Consider the following 25,506-nt stretch of genomic DNA (forward strand, 5'->3'; position numbering starts at 1 on the left):
AAAATTTGCTGTGCAGTTTCTTATTTCCAGAAGCTGTTGGTACAACAGAAGAGAAAACAGAGTTCTGTGTTATTAATGATAGCAGTTCCAGAGGCCAACTGCTGCTTTCAACTGCATACACGTAAATCTAGAGCAACTCATTAAATTCAGTGCAGTGACTCCAGATTTACATGGATTTAACTGAAAATATTTTGGAGCTAGATATGGTATAACAGTTCTAAGTACTGTTTAATTATTTTGTAACAAACCAGAGTGAAAACCACGTTAAAAAAAGATCTACAAGAAAAAAAATTAAAATTACATTTTCTATTCAATTTCATACTTATTTACCAAGCAAATGCTCTACAACAGCCCAATTATTCCACATGTACCTACTGAACACTGTACTAACAAACTACAATACATTGTTCCATTCATTAGGTGGTTAGAAAAGCAACCGTGTAATTGTAGCTAACATATGATCTTTTATGCTCTAGAAAAGTTACTTGAAATTACCTCCAACAAATGAATTCAATTTACTGGGTGACACAGACAAAATCATTTAGTCACAAATTACTTCATTTATTTTGAGCAAAGCCATAGAAGACACCAAATTTGTAGGTTAAAATTAAACAGAAGACTGCTTTCAAATTTTGTTTCAAGAAAAAAAAAAATCAAATACCAATATGTTGCCCCATCTGGGTCTCGTTATCAACTCAAAATGCTCTTCTCCTAAAAGTTATTACATACTAACGACAGAAAGGCTACATCCACACTAGCCCCAAACTTGGAAATGGCCACGCAAATGGCCATTTCGAAGTTTACTGATGAAGCGCTGAAATGCATATTCAGTGCTTCATTAGCATGCGGGCAGCCACGGCGCTTCGAAATTGACACGGCTCGCCCCAGCGGGGCTCCTTTTCTAAAGGACACCGCCTACTTCCAAGTCCCCTTATTCCCATCTGCTCATGGGAATAAGGAGACTTCGAAATAAGCAGGGTCCTTTCGAAAAGGAGCCCCGTCGGGGCGAGCCGCGTCAATTTCGAAGCGCCGCGGCCGCCCGCATGCTAATGAGGCGCTGAATATGTATTTCAGCGCTTCATTAGTAAACTTCGAAATGGCCATTTGCGTGGCCATTTCAAAGTTTGGGGCTAGTGTAGACACGGCCAAAAGGTGATGACTGACTAGTCCAATTCTAATACAGTAAACCCTTGAAATGAGCAAGTTCGAATTGTGCTTAAGTTGCATTAACACAAGTGCAACTCAAAATCTCGCTCCCCCAGCCCCACTCACCCCCCACCCCCCATGCCCGGCTCCAGCTCAGCACTCTCCACACGCAGCTCTGCATCAACTCCCCCAGCCCCAGTTCAAACCCCCTATGGCCTGGGTCACCACCCCCACGCGTGGCTCTAACCCGCCCCTTCCCGCACCAGTTTAACTTCCCACCCCTCCTGCACACGTGGCTCTAGGTCAACTCCACTCCCCCAACCCCCTACAGTCCTAACTCACCCCAGGTTTAACCCTCCCCAACTGCCCCCCACAACCCTAGGGCTTACCTTTCAAAAGAAGCGCCAGGTGCTCCTGCTGCTTCTGCAGCTGCAGAACATGTGTTCCGCTGAGGGAAAAAGCTGCCCCCCGACTTACACAAAATTCCAGTTACGCATGGGTGCGCAGGAATGCAACCCTCGCGTAAAATGAGGGACTATGGTATAACTAATAACTGTACAGGGTTTATTTTTTTTAAAGCTTTGTTGAAAATTACGCTCTTCCTTGCATCTACGGATTTCCAGCAGGAACATTTCATCTACGTGTTATACAGCCGGGAGATTTCTAACATACCAGGAAAAGAGCTAAATTGGCAGAGACTGGACTAGGATGAACCAGCCTATGGCAGCATTACTAGGCAGCAAGTCGTTACAGCCTGATGGTCAGGTCAACATTGACAAATGTTGTGAGGTGCAAGGTGCCCTTAATTAGCTGTCTGTTCAATATGATAAACCTAAAGCAATCAATGATTTCAGCTTGAGATCATTTTGCTTTTTATGTTTTAAGTTTTAGTTCTCTATTACATACGTTCCTGAAGTGTGCAATAAAACTTTGGGAAAAAAAGGCCAAACCAAAACAATGGTTTGGGCTATACAGGCTCCCAAATTGTGGTTAACGGACTCTCCTCCTAATTTTCCTCAACTGCTAAACAGCATTAAGAGACGCTAAAAATACACACTTCCTTAATTCAGTAAGCTTTCACCTCCCGCAGCCCTGGGACTGGGAGGTTGCTGGATACTCAAACATTCTGGATAATAGAGAGGTGTACCTAGCAACACATAACACTAAAGAAAAACAAGATTAGGTATTAAGAAGCAAACTAGGATGTACGCAGAATACTTTACTTACCAACAACAGTAGTGTTGTACACTGTAAACTATATGGTACTTGCTGTATTTATTTCTATTGACTTGCACTATAGTGTACTTATGGAAAACATTACTAAAATTTATTTATGATTAAAATGTCAGTTATTTGAGAGAGGATAGAATGCTGGATATGAAAGAGTTTACTGTACTACTTTTCCACAGAAAGCAATGTTGTAGTTGTCCCAGAGCCATTAGTCACTCACTAATGTGAGAAAAGCAGTCCATTTACTTGTAAAGAGGAGGAAGCGGATTATAAAATCTAGCCCTTACTATGGAAGAGTTGGGAACCTCTGGTTTATTACGATTCCAAATAAAGAGCCCCTGCAGTTTTGTCTACCCTGAATTGGATCATGTTGGGAAACTCACAAACTAGAGCACCCTTCTCTGTGCTCTCATTTCTCAGATGAGATTGTGGTCTGATCCTGTGAAAAGCACAGAGGCAGCAATGGTGGCTGTTCCCCACAAGGGCCATGAAGGCATCTGCATTCACAAAGGACATGTCTACACTACAGTTAAACACCCACAGCTGGCATAGGCCAGTTGGCTTGAGCTTGTGGGGCTATTTAATTGAGGCGTAGAAATATGGGGATGAGCTACAGCCTGAACTCTGTGGCCCTCCCATCCTGACTCCAGTCTGAGTCCATATATCTACAATGAAATTAAGCATACCTCTAATTTGAGCCAGTGATCAGCTAGTCCAGGTCAGTCATGGGTTTTAAATGCAGTATAGATGTACCCCCTAAGGGCAAAGAGATCTACAGATTCTAAGAAGCCACTTAAAAGACCGACTCTGTAGAGCCCTTATCTTGAAAGGAATTATTGTGCTTTAGCATCTGACGAAGCCCACGAAAGCTTATGCTCATACATTTCGGTTAGTTTATAAGGTGCCACAGGACCCCTTGTTGCTTTTGCAGATCCAGACTAACACGGCTACCTCACTGATACTTGTGCTTTAGCACAGTGACTCCAAGAAGGTGAGGAACGTTAAAAACAGAAGATGCTGCCACACATTAATTAAGCTATTATGCATATGCATCCCCATGCTCAAAGGCTTTATTCTTCTCCAAAATAGTTTGGTGAAATTAAGTATTCATGAAAGTCTTTAATACAGATGGAATCTCTTGTCTGGCATCCTCAGGACCTGACTACTGCCAGATGAGAGAATCAAACCACGGGAGGTCAATACTATCTTGCAGCATTATCAACACTTTTAAGAGCCCACGATGCAGTGGAAGACATGTAGGGGTAAATTACAAATAAATAACACACAACCCTGAGAGCCAGGACTGGTTGCTGTAAACAAACTTCATGGGACCACGGGAAACTTGGCCCACCCATGATGAGTGGTCATTCAGATAACTAAAATCATGACGGATTTCAGATGCTGCCAGATAAGAGTGCTCTGGATTAGAGAGGTTCAGCCCGTACTGTTGTGAGACTAGTAAGATGCAGACAGATGCTGTGCGAACTTCCTTATGCAACTCACTCCAATTCAATCCTGATTTATTACTTCCTGTTCAAGTGCTAGTACTCCTCTGAGCAAAGATTGTTAGTTAGGGCAAATAAGACACCTGGTCAATAGTCTGTGGTCCAATATAATGTAACTAATTTTTAGTTATGACAACTAAAACCCAATCTTTGTGAGGTGAAACTAGTCAACTAACTCACTAGGCCAACTTGCTACATATATTCTCCGTTTTTTCTGGTTCTGTAATATATAGGGAACAAGTAGACTGAATAATCACTTATGGCAGTATCTTTTACCATTACAATACACTTCCTCATTTGGAAATATAGGTGCAAATTTTACATTTTCGGGGATTGAAAACTTGTATGACTGCAAGCCAAAGAAAGAGTTAAACATCTAGAATTAAAAATATACATTTTGTTTCATTGTTTCTCACCATTTCGCCACCTATTCAGTTCCATCTCCAAATGTTGGATAACATTCTTCAAACTCTTGTTTTTGTCTTTCTCCTTTTCATATTTTTTCTTCCACTCTTCTGCAGTCAGCTCTAGATTCACAGAGACCGTGTTCTTAATAGTCTTGGCTCTGTGCAGTAATAAGGAAAGCATGAAAATATAAGTAATCATTACATTGTTTGTACCTCACTATGTAAACACAGAAAGGGTTCAGCTTTAAAGAAATAGGACCAAAATACTGAATGTATTTTATTTTCTAAGGTATAGGCAATATATTTCCCTTTCTCTTCTCTTCAACACCATGCAACATTGGTGCATTGGAGTGTAAATATAAAAGTTTTCTTATACCAAACCCAGCAACTGATTAGTAAAGGGATCAAGGCTCAAAGAGCAGATGCATTCTGAGGCCCAGAAGTTACAAAATATCCCTTTTTAAATTAAAACCAAAAGCCAGACCGTGGGAGGCATTCAGCACAGGAAAGTTTTACTTTAAATTTTCCTCAAGTTATTTAAAAATCACAGCTGTGCAAATTCCCTCTCCCACAACTTCATTAGAAGAAAGACTCTGCATGTCGTGTTAGGAACAGATTTCCATGTCAATTTTTTGATTCACCTGGGATACCCTAAAGTAACACTACACCTGCTTTAGCACAAGAATACAAGAACCAACTAAACATGCAAAGAGAGTTCAAGTAATCAGAACAGGACTACCCAGACTGTAATGTGGTTGGGATGTCATGGCTAACCCTGTTCTCTCAAAAGGAGAGGAAAAAGAAATAACTCCTGACCACATCTGGGAAAAATGGACATTTTTCATTCCTGACTAAATATGGCTCCTTCAATGCCATCCTGTTCCCTAAAGCCATAATGTGGCAAGGTCTCAGAACTGATCAGGAGTATCACCGACAAAAAAATCACAGAACAACTGCATAAAGAGCACCAGCTTTTTCTCCATTGCCTCCCATCTAGATATTGACCACGTGCAGAACCGCTGATCTTAACAGGTCTTGCCTGGTGTGGTCTGAGATGGACAAGCCAATTATACTGGTTAAACTATTAATACTCAATATCCAAAGGCCTTTGTGTGCCTTCGAAAAGCACACACTATTATGAACGAAACTGCAAGCCTTATTATACTGCTAGATTAGGAAGTAAGCAACACTAATATATATATCAACAGTAACAACGAATGAAGTTGATTTAGTTGCAATTAGTTTATGTCAGCAGTGATTGTAGCTTTGCACACACAAAAATCTCCACACAGCCCAGCATCCAAAACATGCAGAAGGATTAGCAGGACATCTGTTTTTCTGCGTATATTTTCTAAAAATAAAATGAGTTAGGAATAGAACTGAGTAACTGATTTTTCAGTTTGAGGCCGAAGTGGAAAAATATAAATATTGTTTTGAACTTAAAATTTTATGTATATTTTCTCCCCTCCACACACGCAAAGGGAAAAAAGTTGCTTTGGGTGGTACAAAATGTTTTGTACCACCATCCACAAATATTAGGTATCTTGGATTATTTTCAGTGGGGTTTTCTTTTATAAAACCTGAATTTAAAAACAAAATGCCATTTTGAAATTAAAAGTCAAAATATTTCACTTCAAAATTACAAAAAAAAAGTTTGGATTGAAAAAAAAAAATCCTTCAATTTGTTTGGTCTCAAACCAGTGCGTTTTTTTGGGTAAAATAAAAAAAGAGGAGCTGGTACTCAGTTGGCTCCCTGCCCCATCTCACCCCACTTCCATCCAGGGCTCCTGCGGCTGAGGTTGCTGGCAGGGTTCTGCAGACCAGCCAGCTCCCAGCCATGTGCCTGGCGGGGTCCTCCTGCCACTTGGCCAGAGATTCCTTGGCTAGGGCTTCTGAGGTGCCTGTATTCAGTACTGGCACATACTGGCACTGAAAAAGCACCATCTCAAACTATTTATTGCACACAAAAAGCAGTTTCAGTGACATGAAAAACTGCCCTTTCCAGTGAATGTACTATTTACCATTCAAATATCACCAGCTCTTGTTAGGAAAACTACAGTGGTGTCTGGGTTTGGAATGAACATAAGAACAATTGAGCCAACCAGAACGAAAGCAACATCATCAGGTTAAACACATTTTAAACAAAGGAATATTAGCCACACGTAGGACAGTAGTGGGCAACCTATGGCCCACAAATTGCATGTAGTTCCTCAAAGTAAGCTACTGGTGGACCACCAGACAGGTGGGCTTACTGTGCATCCACAGGTATGGCTGCCCACAGTTCTTATTGGCCAGGAACAGCAAAGAGTGGCCGCAGGGAGCTGTGGGCAGCCATGCCTATGAACACAGGGTAAACCACCTGTCTGGCAGCCTACTAATGTCTAACCCCAATAAACTGCACAGCGTCCTGCAGGTTGGACACCACTGACTTAGGACAAGCAATTTAACAATCTAGAGATAGAGTGTGTAAGATATGCAGAAAGGCTGAAAAAGAAACTGTTTTAAATAGAACATTTCCAACAACTAGTCCAGAGATACAGGCTAATCATTAGCTGAAAAGCCTGATCATCATAATTTTTTAAACGTTTATGGCTCCATTAAGTGACACTAGAAATCATAAAAATGTGGTTGATAACAAAAAATCCTGAAACCCTATTTCACTTCACGTCAGCAACTACCATCTCTCCCATTGCTCCCAACCACAACACAATCAATCATTTTCACTGTGGTTTTTAGTGTATGTGGGATACAGTCATTTTATTATTTACATCTTTGGCATGAGAACGAGCCTTTGTCCTTTTTAATATGGTGTCCCTATGAAAACTCAAGAGCTGGCTGTCTGACCACAAGCCTGTTTCAAATTTTCATTCCCATGAATTGTGCTTCAACAATTACTACATTATACTGTCACACTGTCAATATTATGTTATGGCAGACCCAAGGTGGTGAGGTAGTATTCTTTTTATGGACCCACACAAGTTAATCGTATAAAAAGATACGACACCTTATCCATTCAGATTCATTTTCAGGGACCAACATGGCTACAGCAAATGGCAACTACAATTTTATGATTCATCAATACATACTGGAGACAGCTTTATTTAAGAAAATGTGGTAAAAGAATTCCGAGTTTTGAGGATGAGAAACAGTCAGTCACGTGACTACCAGAGAAGCATATGTACCTCACTCAGCATTGTAAAATGGATCTAATTAGATTATCTTAAATTGTTTAAATTTTCCAGGATTAATGTAAAATATTTTACAGGTAGGAAAATGTGGGTTCATCAAGGATTTAATAAGAGCCAGGAGAACTCCAGAAGGAAAAACCATGAAAATTATAATCATTCATAAACCATAACATATTTGGAAAATTTCCTTTAATGTTTAAAAACTTATCAATATCCTATTACCCTACTATTTCCTACTAGAGGAAAAAAGAAGCACAGCCAGTGTTCTCTTTCTGGTTTCCTTGGTGGCTCAGCTAAGGATAGAAAATGTTCACTCTAAATAATAACTTCCATTTACTTTCTAGAAAAGCCTTGGAGAACAGCACCAAACCCAGGCAGGGTAGAGCCCCTCCTGTACACTTGATCTTAACACAATACATTTGTATCTCATTGTTCACAGTTCACTGCTCTGCACTAGGGACACTACCACTAATGTTTTAGGACAATTATGCATGGTTGGAATGAGGGTGGTTAGCTGTCATAGTGCATTGAGAGAGATCAGGGCCATGTCTACACTGCTGTTTACAATGACAAAACTTGTGTCACTCAGGTGTGTGAAAAAACCCATACGCCTGAATGACACAAAAGTTTTGCCAGTCTAAGCAGTAGTATGCACAGTGGTAATGTCTCCCACTGACATAACTACAGCCACTGCTCATTGGGGTGGTCTAATTATATCAATGGCAGAACTCTTTCCAGGTACTGAGGGGTGGCTGGGAGGGAGGGGGAGAGAGAGAGAGAGGGAGTTATGGAGGGAGGAAGGAGGAGGACATTAAAAAAACCTGGGATCAACACAGCTATACCACTGATTATAACAATGGAGTATCCAACTGTTCTCCCAATACCCACAGCCAGGCTGGCATCCCACCCCCAAATAAGAAACAATACACACAACAAAAACACATCGAGATAAAATTGCTCTCTCACGCCTAGAAAGATATTTTGCATTTCCAGCCTACTTTGTTATTTCCAGTTTTTCAGATGGCAAAAGTGTAACAAATTCACACTGTTGCATCCATTATTCATGCAGCAGCAATCAAGGCTCTCCTTGGCCAAGCTCTGCCCAGTCAGACGTTATCTAAAAAAACTGACTTGCCTTCTGAACAGAAGGTCCATTTTAGAATCCAGGAAGATGAAAATCTACATACAGAAAATGGACTTCAGATATTCAATGCACTTCGCAATGTGTGTATGACGTAAGGCGACTGATACATATGTGACACCATCTATACACAACAAATGTGAGTATCATTTCCAGTAATGTTAGAGGAAATTAATGCATGCTTATGAAGGGGAAAATTGTAACTTTCATGTTCTTGCAGCTTTAAAAACCATGTTAGTTTATATTTCACCTACCTTGAACTATAAAATTACATTGTGTCCAGCCTAGTGTGTTCTGACCTTTATCACAATAAACAGGCAGCTCAGGCTTAACCTCTTCTAGGCCCCAATCGAATGAAGCATTTGCTCACAAGAGTAAAGCTAAGCACCTATTTAAATGCATCACTGGATTGAGGCACTAGCTAAACAGGATCGGGGCATCCAACTGGTTTGAATAGATGGAGTTGAAACAATGGAGACTATGTGTTTTTTTATGATACATTATGAGGCGGTGCAAATGTTCACAAGAAAGAACTGAACCCGACATGAAAAAATTATAGGTATGAACATGACAGCAGTGTGAACCCATCATACTGTTTAACAGTACCTCTCCCCTGGCCCTACTCAACTTCTAACAGTGGGCAGTATGCAAGCCTATAAGCCACACCAACTGCCCATGACATAGCCAAGTTTTTATAAATGACTACTATTATCATATCCTAATATTTGCATTTACTCAATTTCACTGCTCATTTACCACATATCTAAACATTGTAAAGAAGCAACAATCTGCAAGACACCCAATTAATTTTTGCACAAGGATACCAATTTAAATGAGAAAAATCTTTAGAAATAATAATACCTGGGTTTAAGCATGTAAAATGACTATTTCTCCATTTTATAGCTATTTCTGAATTATGATTCTGTCCTAACTACAAATGGGCCAAATGCTCCTCTCTCACCAAAAATCCAGAAGCAAAAATCCCATAAAAAAAACTCTCCCTGGGTAATTCTTCCACATGCTCCTATTCAAAGCAAGTAGTTTATGATACCACAGAGCAGGAAGCAGACAAAGACTCTTCTCCGATGCGAGCAAAACTCACAGGAAATCAGTCATCCTTCCCATAGCTCGTCTGTTTTGCCATATCTGGGTCCTACCTGCCCTGTCCTACCAGGTGACAAGAGGATTTAAACACTGGAGCCACATCAGAATGTTCATGGGGGAAAAGGCTGCAGAATGGTTCCACCCACTGTCACCTATAGCTCCACCAACTAACTTGTTCCACCCAGCAAAGTTCTAAATGCATAGCAGGTATAGGCAGTTGAGCCTTTTGTCCTCCTCTGCCTTTATCCCACTCACCTGCCTTTCCCTGACCACTGAAATATTTGGCTCTTGGGTCCCATTTCTGTCCATTTGTAAGAAAGGCATCATCTAGGAAACACAGAGCCCATCCTTCTCCCACTAAAATGAACAAAAAATCTACTAACTTCAATAGAAGCTGGAAGGCGCCTTTAAAAAAAATTCCACTTTCTTATACCATCCCACATAAAATGCTCCTTCAGCAATGTGAGTTTTATTGCAAATTGTGCACATCAGGAAATATAACTCCATTTCTGACAGACAAATGAAATTCCGACATATTATACAAATGGTTAAGTAAGTTACGTTGCAAAGAGCAATTATTAGCACATATTTAGGTCATCAGAGTCATGAACGACAGAAAGCAAATAACTTACAGAAGTATCAGAGATTTCAGCTATTATAAATAAAAATGCTAATTATTCAAGAAGTCTGTCACATTTTTGCCAACTCCCAAAACAGACTTCATAGAACTGTTTCTTGTGGACCAATATGTGACAAAGATCATTATTCTGACCATTTTCACCCTTTTGCTTCATTTTCATCTTCATCTCCAGAAACTTTTAAAATGGGATATTGCCAATTTTATGCATTAGCCTACTGAAATAGACATTACACATTATATTCCTTCAAAGTGATGGCAGAAAACACTTCCTTTGCACTCTTGTAAATTACCTCAAGGTACAAGCTTCAAAATCAGCCACACGTGAAAGATACCCAGATGAAACAAAACCAGAAATTGGCTACTATTAGCTTGAAGATAGTTAAAAAAACCCACAATGCTGTTACCATTACCACATCACTTTAAAGTGATGCTACTGTACTAAGTCCTTCCAGCGATGAGACATGTCTTTAAACTCTTGCCCAATATAGTTTTGTACTGTCAGAATGCTTTTTCTTATCATCTAAATAATGATGTCATGTACTTTTCTGTAGAATCCTTCTGTACAAACTATTTTTTAACTGCAGTTTGTACAGAAACTGAAGCCTCCATTGAAAAAAAAAATGCCCACCTAGCATGGTTCTCTCCTAAACACTCTGCAGTCCAGCTGATTCAGAACATGCTGCCAGAGCAGACAGAGGAAACAATGTCCAGGCCAACACGGGGTGAACTCACCTTTGTCCAAACATTAGGGTAGACTTAGTTTCTGCTTCATTGAAGATGGAGGGAGAACAGCAGATAACAATGGTAGTTCTGCAGTTTCCACCCAGTGAGTCTTGAAGAATTCGAGTCATTTTGCTGTCTCGGTATGGAACATGGGTTTTCTAAGTGAAAGAGATAAAAATAGTTTGAAAAGTAACTTAATACACACATAAGAAAGAGCATGTACCAATGATTTAGATTTCTCTGATTTTGCAAGGTGTGATGTACTTATTCTGATACTATTGAGATGAATTGTTCATGCAGTTCAATTGGTAGGCATTAAGAGATACTTTTCATTATAAAACTTTCTAGATTACATAAAAAATGGTGTTATATTAGTTTAAACTTCAACACTAATACTTTCTAAGTGGAGATGTTTGCTAATTTCATGCATCCATGGTAAAGAAAGCCGACAAATACAGCTTTTATTATTATTATTTACAGGCACAGAAATTTAAAAAAGGGTTACTTACAGTTCCCTCTGCCAAGGCTGAGATGACATTGCCCAGAGCAGACAAAGACTTATTAATATTTTTAGCTTCATCAAGAACAGAGCCCTCTGCTCCAGTTTTGCTGACCTATCACACAGCAGAAGTAAATCAGACTAAACTGTCAAGGATTGCTTGTGCGAACAATATTAAAATACAGGGATAGACAATGGAAAAGATAGAGAAACTTGAAAGAGAAAAGTTACCTACCCCCTTCCCCCCCCCCGAAAAAGGGTATCTAGTAGTTTTAGAGCATCTTAGAAAATGTCTATTTAATGGGATTTTCCATCTCTCTCTTGGTTCTCTTCCCATGATCTCAAAATAGGAACAAGGAATAGGAATAGGTTACTTGGAACCAACAAGCTCATTAGGATTTTTAAGAAGTGGAGGATTGAGCCATACACTTCTTTTTAGTTGTACCACTGAAGGCACAGTATATGCCTGCTATTGCTTCTGCAAACAGCCAGGGGAATGGATGCTATGTCATTGACAAGTGAAATTTTTTTTCCATTAATAAACAAGCTACCCAAATGAGAGGCTACATAATTTCCCATTTTCTAATGAAAATCACCAAACAATTTAACAAATCTGTGAATTTAGATAGAGAATGGAAGCTAACTGGGAACTCATTTCCCAAACCACTATAGTAATACTCTGAATTTTCTAATGGACATACAATACATTCATGCATACATATGACTGAAAGTGCTTTTTTCTGTTTTAATGTAAAAACAACTTCCAATGGGCTTATGGAAAAAATTGTGAAGGATATTTTACCAGATATGCAATATATTGCAAAACAACATTTTACCATTTCCATTAGGGAAGAACCATCCATACTATTAAAGTTTGAGAAACACTCAAATACTTCTCAGTGTCAAATGTGTGGGTAGAAAGCATGGAGAAATTCAAGAGAATTCTAAATTAGACCTGAAGTAATCCTTGTAACCAAGGAATCTTCTATTATTTATTTACAACTAGACATTTTGTTTGACATTCAGATCAATTCTGGGCAACAAAATGGAGTTTTGTTCCACTGTAATTCTGTTTGGACCCATTATTCTTCTGAGTAAATGGGTGCTTTCTGCTTAACATTTGGTCTCTTTCCAAACAAAAAAGTAAAAATAGCTTATGCAATCACCATTATGAAAATCATTAGGCAGGGAGCCACAAAAACATATAGGTAGCCATCAGCCATCATCAGCTACTGCATTAAAGACTAATGTCTCCACACTCTAACATGCTACATAAACTGATGCACTGGAAATGAGACATACCCATATTAAAACTGTAAAACCTTACAAAAAAGGTTACATGACACCCACCCCCAACAGAACCTCACAGAAAAAAGTCTATTCTCATGCTTACACAGCCTTCTCTAGATGCTACTGAATAAACACAACTTTCCATTACAGCAAGCATTAACGCTAGGTCTACACTAGAGGGGCCGTTTTGTCAACAAACCCTGGGGAGCATCCAGATTCACAAGCATGTTTTGATGACAGTAAGCAGACAGAACACAGCATTTTTGTTGACAGCTGTACCCCGCTCCCACAAGGAAGAACACCTCTGTTGACAGATATCTGCTAACAAAAGGCAGGTCTAGATGTTCCAGTGGGGCGGGGGGCTTCTGTTGACAGAAAAGGCCTGCAGGGCACTGCACAGGTGCCCCAGGGAGAAACCCAATCCACAGCAATCAGCACTCAATGGCTCCTGACTGTGGCCCTTCTTAAGGCCACAGGGAGCCCAGGAAACCCCATGGTGGGAAGCTGAGCATTGGGCAGCACCATGCCATATAGCTCCCTCCAACTTGCCCACAGCCACACCAGCCAGCAGCATGACAGATGCCCTTGAGGAACCACCCCCAGGGAGGCCCGCCTCCACGAGCCCCAGGGTGACTCCTGGGACCCCCTCTCAGATGGGTCCCACAGGGTCATCTTGCAGAGCCTCCTGGACCTCCCGCAGTGGGTGACAGCCATGTCCACCCCCTTAACCTTCTCTCTGGCCAGACATCCCCCTTGGCCGCTAGCCCATCAAGCGGTGGGGCTGCAGACAGCCCAGTCCCTGAGGCACTGTGGAGCCCTCATGCAGAAGGTCCTGTTGTGCAGGCCACAAGTGGATTTGCTCCAGGGACATTCCTGTCCCATGGTCCGGGGCAGAGGGAGGTGCGGGACACTGCTCACAGAGTGGGGCAGGGTCCTACAGGAAGTATTGCATGAATGACTCACCGTCTCCCCTCCTTGCCTTCCTTACAGCTGCACCTACATTATCCAGGGGCTGGGCAAGCCCCACCTCATCACCAGGGTGAGCCAGCCCCGCCCTGCCACCAGGGCAAGCCCACAACTAGAAGGGCCATTGCCACAATCAGGAGTGCCTCCAGAGGGACCACAATGCTGCCCTCGGGAGGTTGACTGAGATCATGGAGAGGCAGGTGTGGGATGATAGGGAGGGCAGCCACAAGGCCTAGGACTAACCCATGTCCTGCTTTGATGCCACCACCAGCCTCTGATTATTTGATGCCTGTGGTTGCCACCCCTACCATCCCCACCACCCCGCAGGGCCCCCTGGACCTCCTGCAGTAGCTGAGGGCCATGCTCACCACCCTGTTCCCAAGGCCGACGCAGTTCCAGCCCCACCACCTCTGTACCTCCCCATGGGTCTCCACCCCATCGCAGCCCCAACAGTGTGGTGGGAGAGAATCCTGAGGCTGACACCATTCAGGATCCTGCTCCCCCTTTGGTTTGTAGCCCCCTACTGCCTCCATGTTGAGGCCCCCACGTCCCAAGACCACCCCCCCACTGCAAATAGTTCACTGCACTGCACTGTATGTAAATAGCTTTTTTATTGCACCATTTCTTTTGCACTATTTTTTCTTTGGCTCAGTAAACTAGTTATTTGAGCACTACACCCGTATCTCTCCTCATTGTGCAAGAGTTGGGGAAAGAGAAGGTGACAAAGAAAGGGGTCATGGTGGAGATGGGGTAGGGCTGTGGGCCTGAGGCCTCCACGGGGGGGTACGCTGGGGCCAGGGGAGAAGCTCTTCCTCAGGGCCTCCTGGATCTGCACCCCATCCTGATGGGCCTGACAGATAGGAGCTATGCCCAGCTGCTCATAATCATGAAGTCCAAACCCCACCCTGATAGGAAGGCCTCCCTCTTCCCCTCCACTACGTTGTGCAGAGCACAACACACCATCACAAGTTGGGCGATATTGTGCTCCCTCACATCCAGGTGGGTGAGCAGGTACCTGAAGCGTGCCTTGAGGCAGCCAAAGGCGCACTTGGCCTGCATTCTGGCTCAGTTGAGGCAGATATTGACAAGTTCCCAGCCTGGATTTATCTGGTCCTGTAAGGTTTCATGAATCAGGCCATAAGGAGATAGGCCACACACCCCATGATTCAAAATGGCATCTACACGATCCCTACTGCCAGCTCACAGCAGAGGACGAACATGCCCACCTCCATCCTATGGCACAGGCCAGAGTTGTGGAACAGATGGGGCCTTGTATGTCCGGCCTGACTGCCCGACAAATGTCTGAACTGGCCATGGTGGTCAACCAGGGTCTCCAGCACCATTGAGAAGGTTTATAAACCATAAACCTTATGGTTTATATACTTGGCTGCGCTATGCTTTGGGGCACCGATTGGGATGTGGGTCATACTGATAGCTCCAATGCAGTTCAAGAATCCCAGAACAGCTAATCCAGCCATGACTGTGTCCATGTCTCCCATACAGATGGCCCTCCGCAGCAAGATGGCATTGATGGCCATCACAACCTGCAGAGGGAAAGGACCAAACACATGTATCAGGGACTGATGGAGGGAGTCCCTGGGCTCCCTACCTGTCCCCCAACCCATAGCTTGCCAGGAGACCCCCTGTGAGGATACCCCCTGGGCAGCAGGGCTGTGAAAGTGTGGGATGGCACAGTACCCCAGGGATGGGACTCCTCACACCCTAACCCCACTCCTCACACCCTCCACACACTGTTTCCCAAAGGTCCCCCTTTAGCAGATCACACATGCACATGCACCAGTGCAGGGACTGCAGACAGAGCACCTTACCTCCATGAGGAGGGCCCCAACAGCAGACTTCCTCACACCAAATTGGTTGCCCATTAAGTGGTAGCTGTTGGGGGCAGCGAGCTTCCACAGGGCAACTGTGACCGCTTCTCCACAGGGATGGCGAGCCACCATTGGGTATCCTGTCTCCAGAGGGCGGGGGTGAGCCAGGCCCAGAGATTCAGAAAGGTGGCCTTCTACATGTGGAAGTGCTGGAACTACTGCTGGTTGTCCCACTGGCCCATGATCAGCCAGTACGACCAGTCGGAACTAGTGTGGTGCCTCCAGAGCCGCCTGTGTGCCCAGGGAGACGGGGCGCAGGCGTGACCGTCCAGCAGCAGTGGTGAGCTCCTCGAAGGTGGTGTCGGGCTCACTCTCCATGAGGAAGGGAAAGACAGACATCAGAAGGTGCAGCAGGTGCTGAAGCACCTCTGTGTGGGGCCAGTGCAAGCCTGGGGGCTGCTCTGGCACCACGGCTCACAGAAAAGAGCCGTGTCTCCAAAAGGAGGAGTTGAAACCCTGTTATAAAAGCTGTGTTGTCCCTAGTGAAGGTAGGCACATCTCGGCATGGACAGGGAGCAGGTGTCTGGGGGAGTCCTTTTAAGGGCACGTCTCACCGGGGCTCTCAAAAGGAAATGCTGACCTGTGACCCTGTCTGCTGTGGTGGTTGGCTGTTTTCTCAAGAGAATGGCTGGGCAGTCTGGCCAATCTGTCGACAGAGCAGATCGAAAGAGCAATCCACTTTATGGCCTCGCTGCCATCTGTCAACAGAAGTTTTGTCAGAAGATATCTGTCGAAAGATTGCTCTAATCTAAATAAAGCCATACATATGTGCTGTGAAATAGAACGTGTAAAGTTATATGAAAGTTTCACACCAGTACAAATTAAGGACCAGCCAGAGATGCTCTGTTTTGCATTTCATTATAGTTAATACTACTGACCTGTAGCTTCCCCACCACCACCACCACCTTGAACTGGAAGCATGTCAAAGATTAAGTTTGAGCCACTATTTGAAGCTACATACTAGACTTTTAATAATGTTATATATATGCTCCACTGAGTTCCAGGAGATGCATAAGCTACCTCCATAGATTTAAGATGTCCCAATACACACACAGAATTACAATAATACTTCTAAGCACAGTGAATTATTGTTAAAAGTGTTCTCCTTACCTTCTCACTTCCAGCCAAGTCCACCAAATAAAGCTTTCCGCTGAGTTTTTTTTCAGTTTCAACATTCTCTTGTTTAATATTTATCAGGAAGATACTGTGGCTTCTAGAGCTGTGTTCATTCATATCTATAAAGAAGCAATACTTTTGAATGGTTTAACATTCATACTGGTGGATTTTTAAAATCAAAACAAAAATCAATGTTATTTCATTTTGTTACAGTTGACCTATGACCAGTCAATATGCCTGGAAATGCCACAAAATACTTAAAAGTATACATTTCGGACAAATTTTGAACCCTTCTGAAAGCATCTGCCCCCTCCAGAGTTTTGACAAGCATTTATGGGGTCTGGAGTGACCTCTCCTTTTCTACCTACTTGGCTAAAAAATTAGCCAGATTCATGATAAATGATGTGATCTTTCAGGAAGGGGCAGAAAATGTGGTGGATTCTTTTGGCAGGACCCCCATCTAATAATTCTTCTTAAACAGCATGCATTTTTGGGCCAAAGTTGAGAACCCAGGATAGTGTATTTTCATTAAATTAAAAATTCAGCCTGAAAACCCATGAGATTTAGCTGTAGAAAATTAACTCCTGGCTGGACTTCTATACCTTCATGTAGGACTGAACTGGGGGTCAAGAGTAGATTTGGATTCCTAGTCTACAGAAAGCAGTGGAAACATGGGAGCATAGGCTACTCACAGGCTACGTCTACACAGCATCCTAACCTCAAAATTAGCTGTGTAATTTGCACTACACAAATTACGTAATTTATTTTGAGAAGATTTCAAAATAGGCTATTTTGGTACATGGTGCTGTCTAACCCATGCCACATGCTGAAAGCACTATTTTGAGGCATCCCTATACTCCTCCTGCAAAGAAGTTTCCAAATATATTTTGGTTATGAGATTTGTCTGTGTCAAACTCACCAGTAGTATCAAAGACAGTTTATACTACAGTCTGGGGACTGGATCAAAGATATGTCTTTTTCCATCACCATGACTAGCATTGTAGAACGCGCCATGACAATATGTACAGATCTGGTATATGGTGTGGTAAAAATAATAAATAAATGCATATTTTTAAGAAATTTATTTGATTTTGCAGCAAATGAAAGTCAGTTCAGGTCACTGCTTCAGTGGGATAAGGAACCAGAGCAAGAAACAGGGCAGAGTAAGAGCTTACAATAAAAGTCTGTTTAATTGTTTAAACAATTCTGCCATCTTTAGGTATCACTGTGACTAAATGATCCCTTCACCATTTTGAATTTTACTACAGAAAAGGATAAACTATAAGACATAACATTAAAAAAAGAGAAATAGTCGGTCTCAAAAATCTGGAATGTAGCCAATGAAATGTCAGCTTGCAAAAAAGTCCCTCATCAGTAGGATTCCATGAAAATGTATTCCAGTTTGTAAAAGGAGTCACGACAAATATTTACTCTAAACAAAGCACTGTTCGCTTAGTACAGGGACAGACAGGATCTGGCCCACCCTCTGGGTTTGCCTGAATACTATTTGTATTCCATTGCCAAGATAGCAGTGGGGGCTGGGAGTACACATCTTTTAAATAGCCGCAGGGACCTCAGGTGATAGCCAAGCAGTGCAGTAGTGCTAGGAGCTGGGATCCATGAACCCAGAGCCCCTTATATTCCTGCTATTTAAAAGGGCTCCTGCCCCAGTGCTACCATGCTGCATGACTGCCATCTGGGGGTTCCCGCAGCTATTTGAGAAGCCTGCAGCTTCCAGCCCCCACTGCTACCCCAGAAGTGGGATATAAATACTATGCGGTCCACAAGCAGCCTGCAGGCAGGATACAGCCCCAAGGCCATATCTTGCCATCTCCTGAAATAGATGGTGCTTTTTTTTTTTCCACTAATAAGAAGGGTGCAGCCCTGACACCTTCCCAAAATTTGTGGAGTGGCCTCCAAGCAAAAAGTTACTGCACACCCCCAGCTGGCTTCCTGGCTCCAAGGAATGGAGGGGAGCCAGGCTGCCCCTGGTTCTCAGCTCCCCTCCACCAGGTGGAGCCAGGAAACTGACCAAGGCTGCTGCCCTGATCAGTTTCCCCTCTCTGCCAGCTGCAGCATGGTTCCTGCTCCCTGCCAAGCTGGGAGCCAGGAAACTGACTAGCCCTGCTTACAAGCTGGGAACCAGAATGCAGCCTGGTTCCCATCTCCCTTCAACGTGCACAAAAATTTGAGTATCTTGAGGGTTTACTGTATATGTATTTAGGACATCCATCCACTGCTCAATAATGAACATCATAACTAAAGTAATAATAACAGACTGTCTACACAGTCAGCCACAAAACAACATGGTAATTAATGGTGAATTTTAAAAATCCACTAACTTGACAATATATCATAACTTTTCATTCTGTAACTTTTGGCTACTAAAATAAATATTCCAAATTATATTTTACAACAATATATTTGAAGACAACCTTACTAAATAGTCTCCATGTAACACTGAAAACAGTATCATAAGCCACTCTTTAAAAAGTTATAGTTTTCATGGAAAAGTTATACAATAGTACATACCCCTCCTTTTGTAGTCAATACATTTTCAAATCATCTGCAGTGGGTGCTGGCCTAGCCCTAAATGTATGTTTGTTTGGTTTTCCCATTTGCTTTTTAATGGTCTCTAAGGATCATTTTTGGGCCAAAGTTAAAAGATCTTCAAACATCACAGATGATCATTAAGAAGTCTACATATAACAACTGTTCTAGCACACTGGTACCTGCAAGTACTTAACCACATGCTTAACTTAAGTAGTCCTGCTGACATCACTTGAATTATCCACATACTTCAACGTATTGAACTGTTATTCCCTGCTCTGAACAACAGACAAAATATAAGTACTAAGCACTATTGGTTTCTTTATATATTTCTTTGAGATCACTTACTTGTAACAGCTACGTGGCGGTTTGCTTTCCCTTCATCAATGACATCCATAACTTCTTCAGGACTAGAGACAAACCTCTCTGTACAGCCCTAGATACAGATACATTCAGTATTCAGCAGTACAGAAAATGTGTCATTGCATCTTTTCATGCTAATATACAACATTCATCTTGCAAAGTCAAAAATAAATAGCCACTATAAACATTCAAGAGAGACCAGGCCAAAATCTGCCCTCAAAATTTACATCAACAGAACTTCTGGGGGGTAATTTGAGAAGATTCTGCTCTCAGATTGCATTAAAGAATAAAATCATAATGGCCCAAATAAGAGGATTCTATACAATCAGCAAAGGCCGAAGCATCAAACAACTTTAGAGAAGTCAATCTTTTTTTAGATTCCAGAGCCACAATTATTTTTTCATTCTAAGCACAAGAGCCCAGGTTGGGTGGGGGGACTCCCTCTCTCCAGTAGTATGGTAATGTCTATGGAATTATTTGGCCTTTGCTCTTCCATTTGCAGATCACAAGAAAATAGAGTACTTCCCCTTTTCATCAGATACATCCAATTTATTTTTCTATGAAATTTAATTAAAGGAGCAAGAAGCTGCCAAACAAACAAACAATCTACTCTGTTTGGAAAGCCAAATTTTGCATTATGTTTGCTGGAAGATTATAAATCAACCAAACTTGGCATCCATACCCATAAATCTTGAAAAAAGTTATGCTCCAATTCTTTTCTTTCATGTTCCATATAAAATATTCATATAAACGTTTATGTTTTGCTATATATGGCTTTAAAGTTAATTATTTAAATACTTGGAAAGTGAAGCCAAAAGAAATGATTTAATCTCATCAGTGTTTCACACAGCTGCTTAAACGCAAAGACTATTCCAGCTAAAATCAAAACTGATCAAGCAACAACCACCCACAAAATAAAACAAAGGAAAAACAAAAATACCAAATTCACTATTCTAAGACGTATTGCCATGCACTTTCATGTTTGCGTTCTCTATTATGTAAATTCTATTGCCTCCACACACAGTGCAAGTTAAGGAAGGTGCAAATGGAAATCCAAACACAAAAGCAGAAGCTCACTGAAGGACCCTCGTGGTGGGGAGAATGGGAAAATGAACCAACACAAACATCTGGAAGTGTGCATTGTACCTTTACATATGGAACCCTGTTTTTATCTTCATGTACTGCAAGGTTCGTCTTTGACACTAGAAGAAAGATTACATGTGTTAGTGATATTTTACTTACAAATTCTCTTAACTGTAGGAATGACAGAAGAATTACAAAGCTCAAATTCAAAAAAATGGTCCCAAGTTGTTCTAACCAATAGAAACACAGTAAAATACTGATTAGAGCTTGATTTATGCTCATACTCTGGGCTAAAAATTTAACTAGGTAAATATAACCCAACCTCTGACAACTACTGTATAAATTCTGCATTTCAATGACAAACTTGTAAGACAGTAACAAGTTTTACATATACATTATGCATGAAAATTAAATTAGTTTGCAGGACTCAGAAGTAGTCTAATTAGCAAGAAAGTACAACACCTCTAAAATCTCTAGCTTATAAACCAGATACATGCATCTCTACTGGAGACAAATGCACCTCTGGGATTTGTTTTTCGTACAACCCTAAAGCACTCATTTACACAGAAAAACCATGGCATATAGCATCTCAACAATTCAAATGCTTCTTCTATTATCAAATTAAGAGCCCGATAATCAGATAACCTAAACCAACTTTAATCAAATTCAGTCATTTAGCTGCACATTTAATTCAAGTTTTTAATAACACTGAATCAATGATAAATGGAAAAATACCACACTCCCGAAACTCCCTACAACTGAGCCAGTGGAGAATGAAAAAGCATGCTACTACTTACCATCAAGTAAGTCCCTTATTTTGTCCAAGTAAATTTCAAAGTAAGAAACCTAGAGTAAAACAAAAACTTGTTACAGGTTTACAGAACTGACTCTAAAGTGTTCTTTACCTGTAGTGTCAAATTTATGACAATAAGAGGAGGCAAATGAATCAATTAAAGAGATGTATAGTACAGGTTGAACCTCTCTAGTTCACCCTCAGGACCTGACTGGTGTCAAACCAGACAATTTGCCAGACCATGGGACTCAACATTGTCTAGCAGCACTACCATTACTGCCACCGCTTACTGGGATCTTAGAAGACATTTAGGGGTAAATTACAGCTAAACAGCAGCACAAAACACTGTGAGCCAGGACTGGTTGCTGTAAATAAGTTTTATGGGAAACTTGACCACAACCATGATAAGTGGTCATCTGCCTAATTAAAATCATGCCCTATTATGGATGTTGCCGGATAAGAGTGCCAGACCAGAGAGGTTCAAGCTGTACTACCCCATGAAATCTATTTCTCACTGGTCCATCAGCAAAGTTAGGTGAATAAATCTACCTTTGTTCTTTTCTTTCACAAAGTCTCTTGAGGCAGGCAGAATGGAAAATGCAAACTGAGATAGCAGAAAATTGGTAAGCTCAATGGTTACCGTACCATATTTAGTAAGATACCACTTTGACATTTAACAATGCTACACTGATGCCTATTACAGTAAACCCCGATATGTGCGATTTCAACTTGTGCTTAACTCTCTTTAATGCAAGTTAAGCGCAAATCAAAATCCCCTCCCCGGCTCCCTGCTCCAGACCCCAGCTGCCCCAGCTGGGAGAAGTAACGCCACCATGGCTGTCTGCCTGCCCTGCTTCCCCCAGATGGGGAAGACTGGAGAGAAGCCATATCTGGCTCCCAAAGTGGAAGGCAACTGGGAACCAAGTGGTAGCCTGGTTCCTGGCTCCTGACCAGCCTGGGAGCCAGGAAACTGACCAGCACTGCCGCCACCTGATTCCTGTCTCCCCTTCACTCACTAGAACCAGGCTACTACTATCCGGATTAAGCTTTGTCCAGTGAGTATTTCTATAGTTAGGCTCCATTTTATCTGAGTAATGTTATTTTAGGGAAAAAGTGAGCTGCACTCATAACTTTGCTGTCAATTTGTTTTAGAGTGACAAAAGATTCTTCATTGTTTACTACGGCAACATTGCTTTAAAGCAGTTAAGGAACAACTTTATATCATCAACTTATTTTGACATGTAATTATATCTATTGTGGCTTAGTTACATTACATTTGTAATGGAACAAAAATCTTTGTTCTTCTAAAGTCCATACAACAGTGTTTAGTCCAGGACTCATTAGTCCAGCAACATCCGTGGTCTGGCATGATTTTAGTTAACCAAATGTCCAATTATTATGCGCACAGCCAAACTTCCCATGGTTCCATATAGTTTATTTACAGCTGCCAGTCCTGGCTCTCAGTGTTCTGTGCTGTTATTTAGCCGTAATTTGCCCCGAAATGTCTTCTAAGAGCCCAGTAAGCAGCAGAAGTGTTGGTAACACTGCTAGACAACATTGACCTCTTGGGGTTCACCACCCGCCAGGTCCTAAGGATGCCAGCCTAGAGAAATTCAACCCATACTGAGATTTAATATGGCAATGATTGGCAAGAAAGAAGAAGTCTAGAAAAGAGATATCAGAGGGGAAGCTATGTTAGTCAATTTCATGAAAAACAACAAGAAATCCTGTGGCACCTTATAGACTAACACATATTTTGGAGCATAACCTTTCGTGGGCAAAGACCCACTTCATCAAATGCAGATACCTGTTAGTTTATAAGGTGCCACAGGACTTCTTGTTGTTCTACAATATGGAACATTCATTCATTATAGAAGAACACACAAACAAAGCTCAAAGGTCTCAGTCTCCACCTGCACACTAAAAAGTGTCAGACTTACACATTAAAGTCAAGAAACAAAAGGGTGAAACAAAAAAACAGTTATCATAAGTAGCTGAATAGTAACAGAGAGGAAGCCGTGCTAGTCTAAACACTATCAAAACAAAAAGCAGTCAAGTAGCACTTTAAAGACTAGCCAAATAAGACTAGCTGGTCTGAAGAAATGGGTCTGTCCCACGAAAGCTCACCTAATAAACTATTTTCCTAGTCTTTCAAGTGCTACTTGACTGCTTTTTGTTTTGATAAGTAGCTGAGATGATTAAAAGTTTTTTTGTTTTTTCCTTCCTCCCTCAATTTATTATAAAGCTCCCCACCAAAAAAAAGTACCTACATTTTCTGTTTATTTGATCAGCAGCTGCACAATGAACTTATACCAAACACAAAACTTTCAAACTGTACCTCCTTATTTACCCTGTTCAGATTACATACTACAAGCCATTATGTTCAGGATTTTCATTGCATCTCATTAAATTTTAAAATTAAATCTCTTTCAAAGTACTAGCTATTCAGGCAGAAGAGTCAGGGTACTTGCATTATTGGGTAAAAGGGTGTTTTAATGGAAAAATTATTATTATTTAATTAAACCAGCCTACTGCATACATTTTAAAACAAATTTCTAATGTTAACAGTTATTAGGTTCCATTCTAGGCCATCCAATTTCCTGACCAACTTCACTACCTTTAAGGTTTTGCCATCACTATCAATATTGAACCCATAACTTACAGTCACTGTAGCTCTAATGAAAAATCACCAGCTGTCAGTTACAGGTCTGATCGGCCCAGGCTTAAAGCAAGACAGTTGCCTTGGGCCCTGTGCTTTCAGGACCCCATAGTGCCACTGGCCAGCCCCCTTTTCAACATGCCACCTTCGGCCCCACAAACTCTTTGGCTAGACCTGAGTCTGTATTTGTTACCATAGTTCCACCCAAAGCTGAGGAGATTCTACGCATATTTTCATATTGTGATCTCACCAGGGCATGCAAGTCACTGGAATCCAATTGTAACATCCCTAGTATTCAAATGTAACTAACTCCTAGATGCATTTCAACAGGTGATTGTTGTAGCTTAAATGAGTTTGAAAACCAAAATTAGTTTCTGGAGAGTAGCTCTCACTCCTTCTCCAGCATGCCATCAAGGGGAGTGTTGTCTGAATAAGGAGAGAAGACTATGGCTCTCTGCTTCCCAAAGATCATGAAGCCTCAAAGCATTTACCCATCCCACCTATAAATAGATACAGATAATTCGTTATTGGATAACACCTATAATCAGAGGCCCTCAAAAGATCTCTGCAAACATTGATGCTAATAAGTTAATCATTTTAACTACACTGTGGGGAGGTAAGAATCCCTGTTTAGAAAAAGGGAAGGGAAGCACACAAAACTTCAACTACTTGCTCAAATCAGTGGCAGAAGTGGAAGTAAATTTTAGGTTGTTCAAGTCCCATTCTCATTTTTCAGGCTTGAACACTACTTGATACCACCAGTCTGTTCAATATATTTTTCACAAGTGGTTACAGACATTATTAGGTAACTTCAATCACAAATTTAGGCTTTGTACAATAAGCCAGAAACAAAATTGGAAAGGGTTTGTTTTTGTAAGCTGAAGCATTGTTCTCAGAGCTGTGTTCAAACACGTGTGTTAAATCTCCGAGGCCCCAACACATTCACCACACAAGTGATAAGAACACCACACTCATGTTACACTTTTCTTCAGTGGAACTAAAAGCATTTCATGAAGGTCAGTATCATTATCCTCTTCTTACAGATGGGGAAACTGAGGCATAGAGGAAAATCATTTGTTCAGCAACCCAGTAGCAGAGCTAGGTAGTAAAAAACAGATTACCTCGGTAGTTGTCTGTTACTCTATCCCTGCAGCGTTCAATACACTGTCCGTTCACCCCATGTGGTAAACTGAACAATGCAGAGTGGCAAAGTG

General features: G+C 41.5%; 1 protein-coding gene across 3 annotated transcripts in view; it reads right to left on the minus strand.

The window, feature by feature from the left end:
- KIF5C (kinesin family member 5C) overlaps nucleotides 1–25,506 on the minus strand; it is a 123,371-nt gene that overhangs the window by 45,786 nt on the left and 52,079 nt on the right. For all 3 annotated transcript variants that reach the window (XR_012646350.1, XM_075000720.1, XM_075000722.1), the window contains exons 5-11: nucleotides 21,638–21,686; nucleotides 20,904–20,959; nucleotides 19,743–19,830; nucleotides 16,839–16,963; nucleotides 11,594–11,698; nucleotides 11,094–11,242; nucleotides 4,298–4,446 (exon numbers count right to left, since the gene is read on the minus strand). Coding sequence is in view for 2 of the 3 variants with exons in the window: in XM_075000720.1 (XP_074856821.1) it covers nucleotides 4,298–4,446; nucleotides 11,094–11,242; nucleotides 11,594–11,698; nucleotides 16,839–16,963; nucleotides 19,743–19,830; nucleotides 20,904–20,959; nucleotides 21,638–21,686 (721 nt within the window). In the remaining variant the exon portion in view is untranslated. The remainder of the gene's footprint in view (nucleotides 1–4,297; nucleotides 4,447–11,093; nucleotides 11,243–11,593; nucleotides 11,699–16,838; nucleotides 16,964–19,742; nucleotides 19,831–20,903; nucleotides 20,960–21,637; nucleotides 21,687–25,506) is intronic.

This window comes from Carettochelys insculpta, chromosome 8, assembly GCF_033958435.1.
Source record: "Carettochelys insculpta isolate YL-2023 chromosome 8, ASM3395843v1, whole genome shotgun sequence".
NCBI classification, from domain to species: domain Eukaryota; kingdom Metazoa; phylum Chordata; order Testudines; family Carettochelyidae; genus Carettochelys; species Carettochelys insculpta.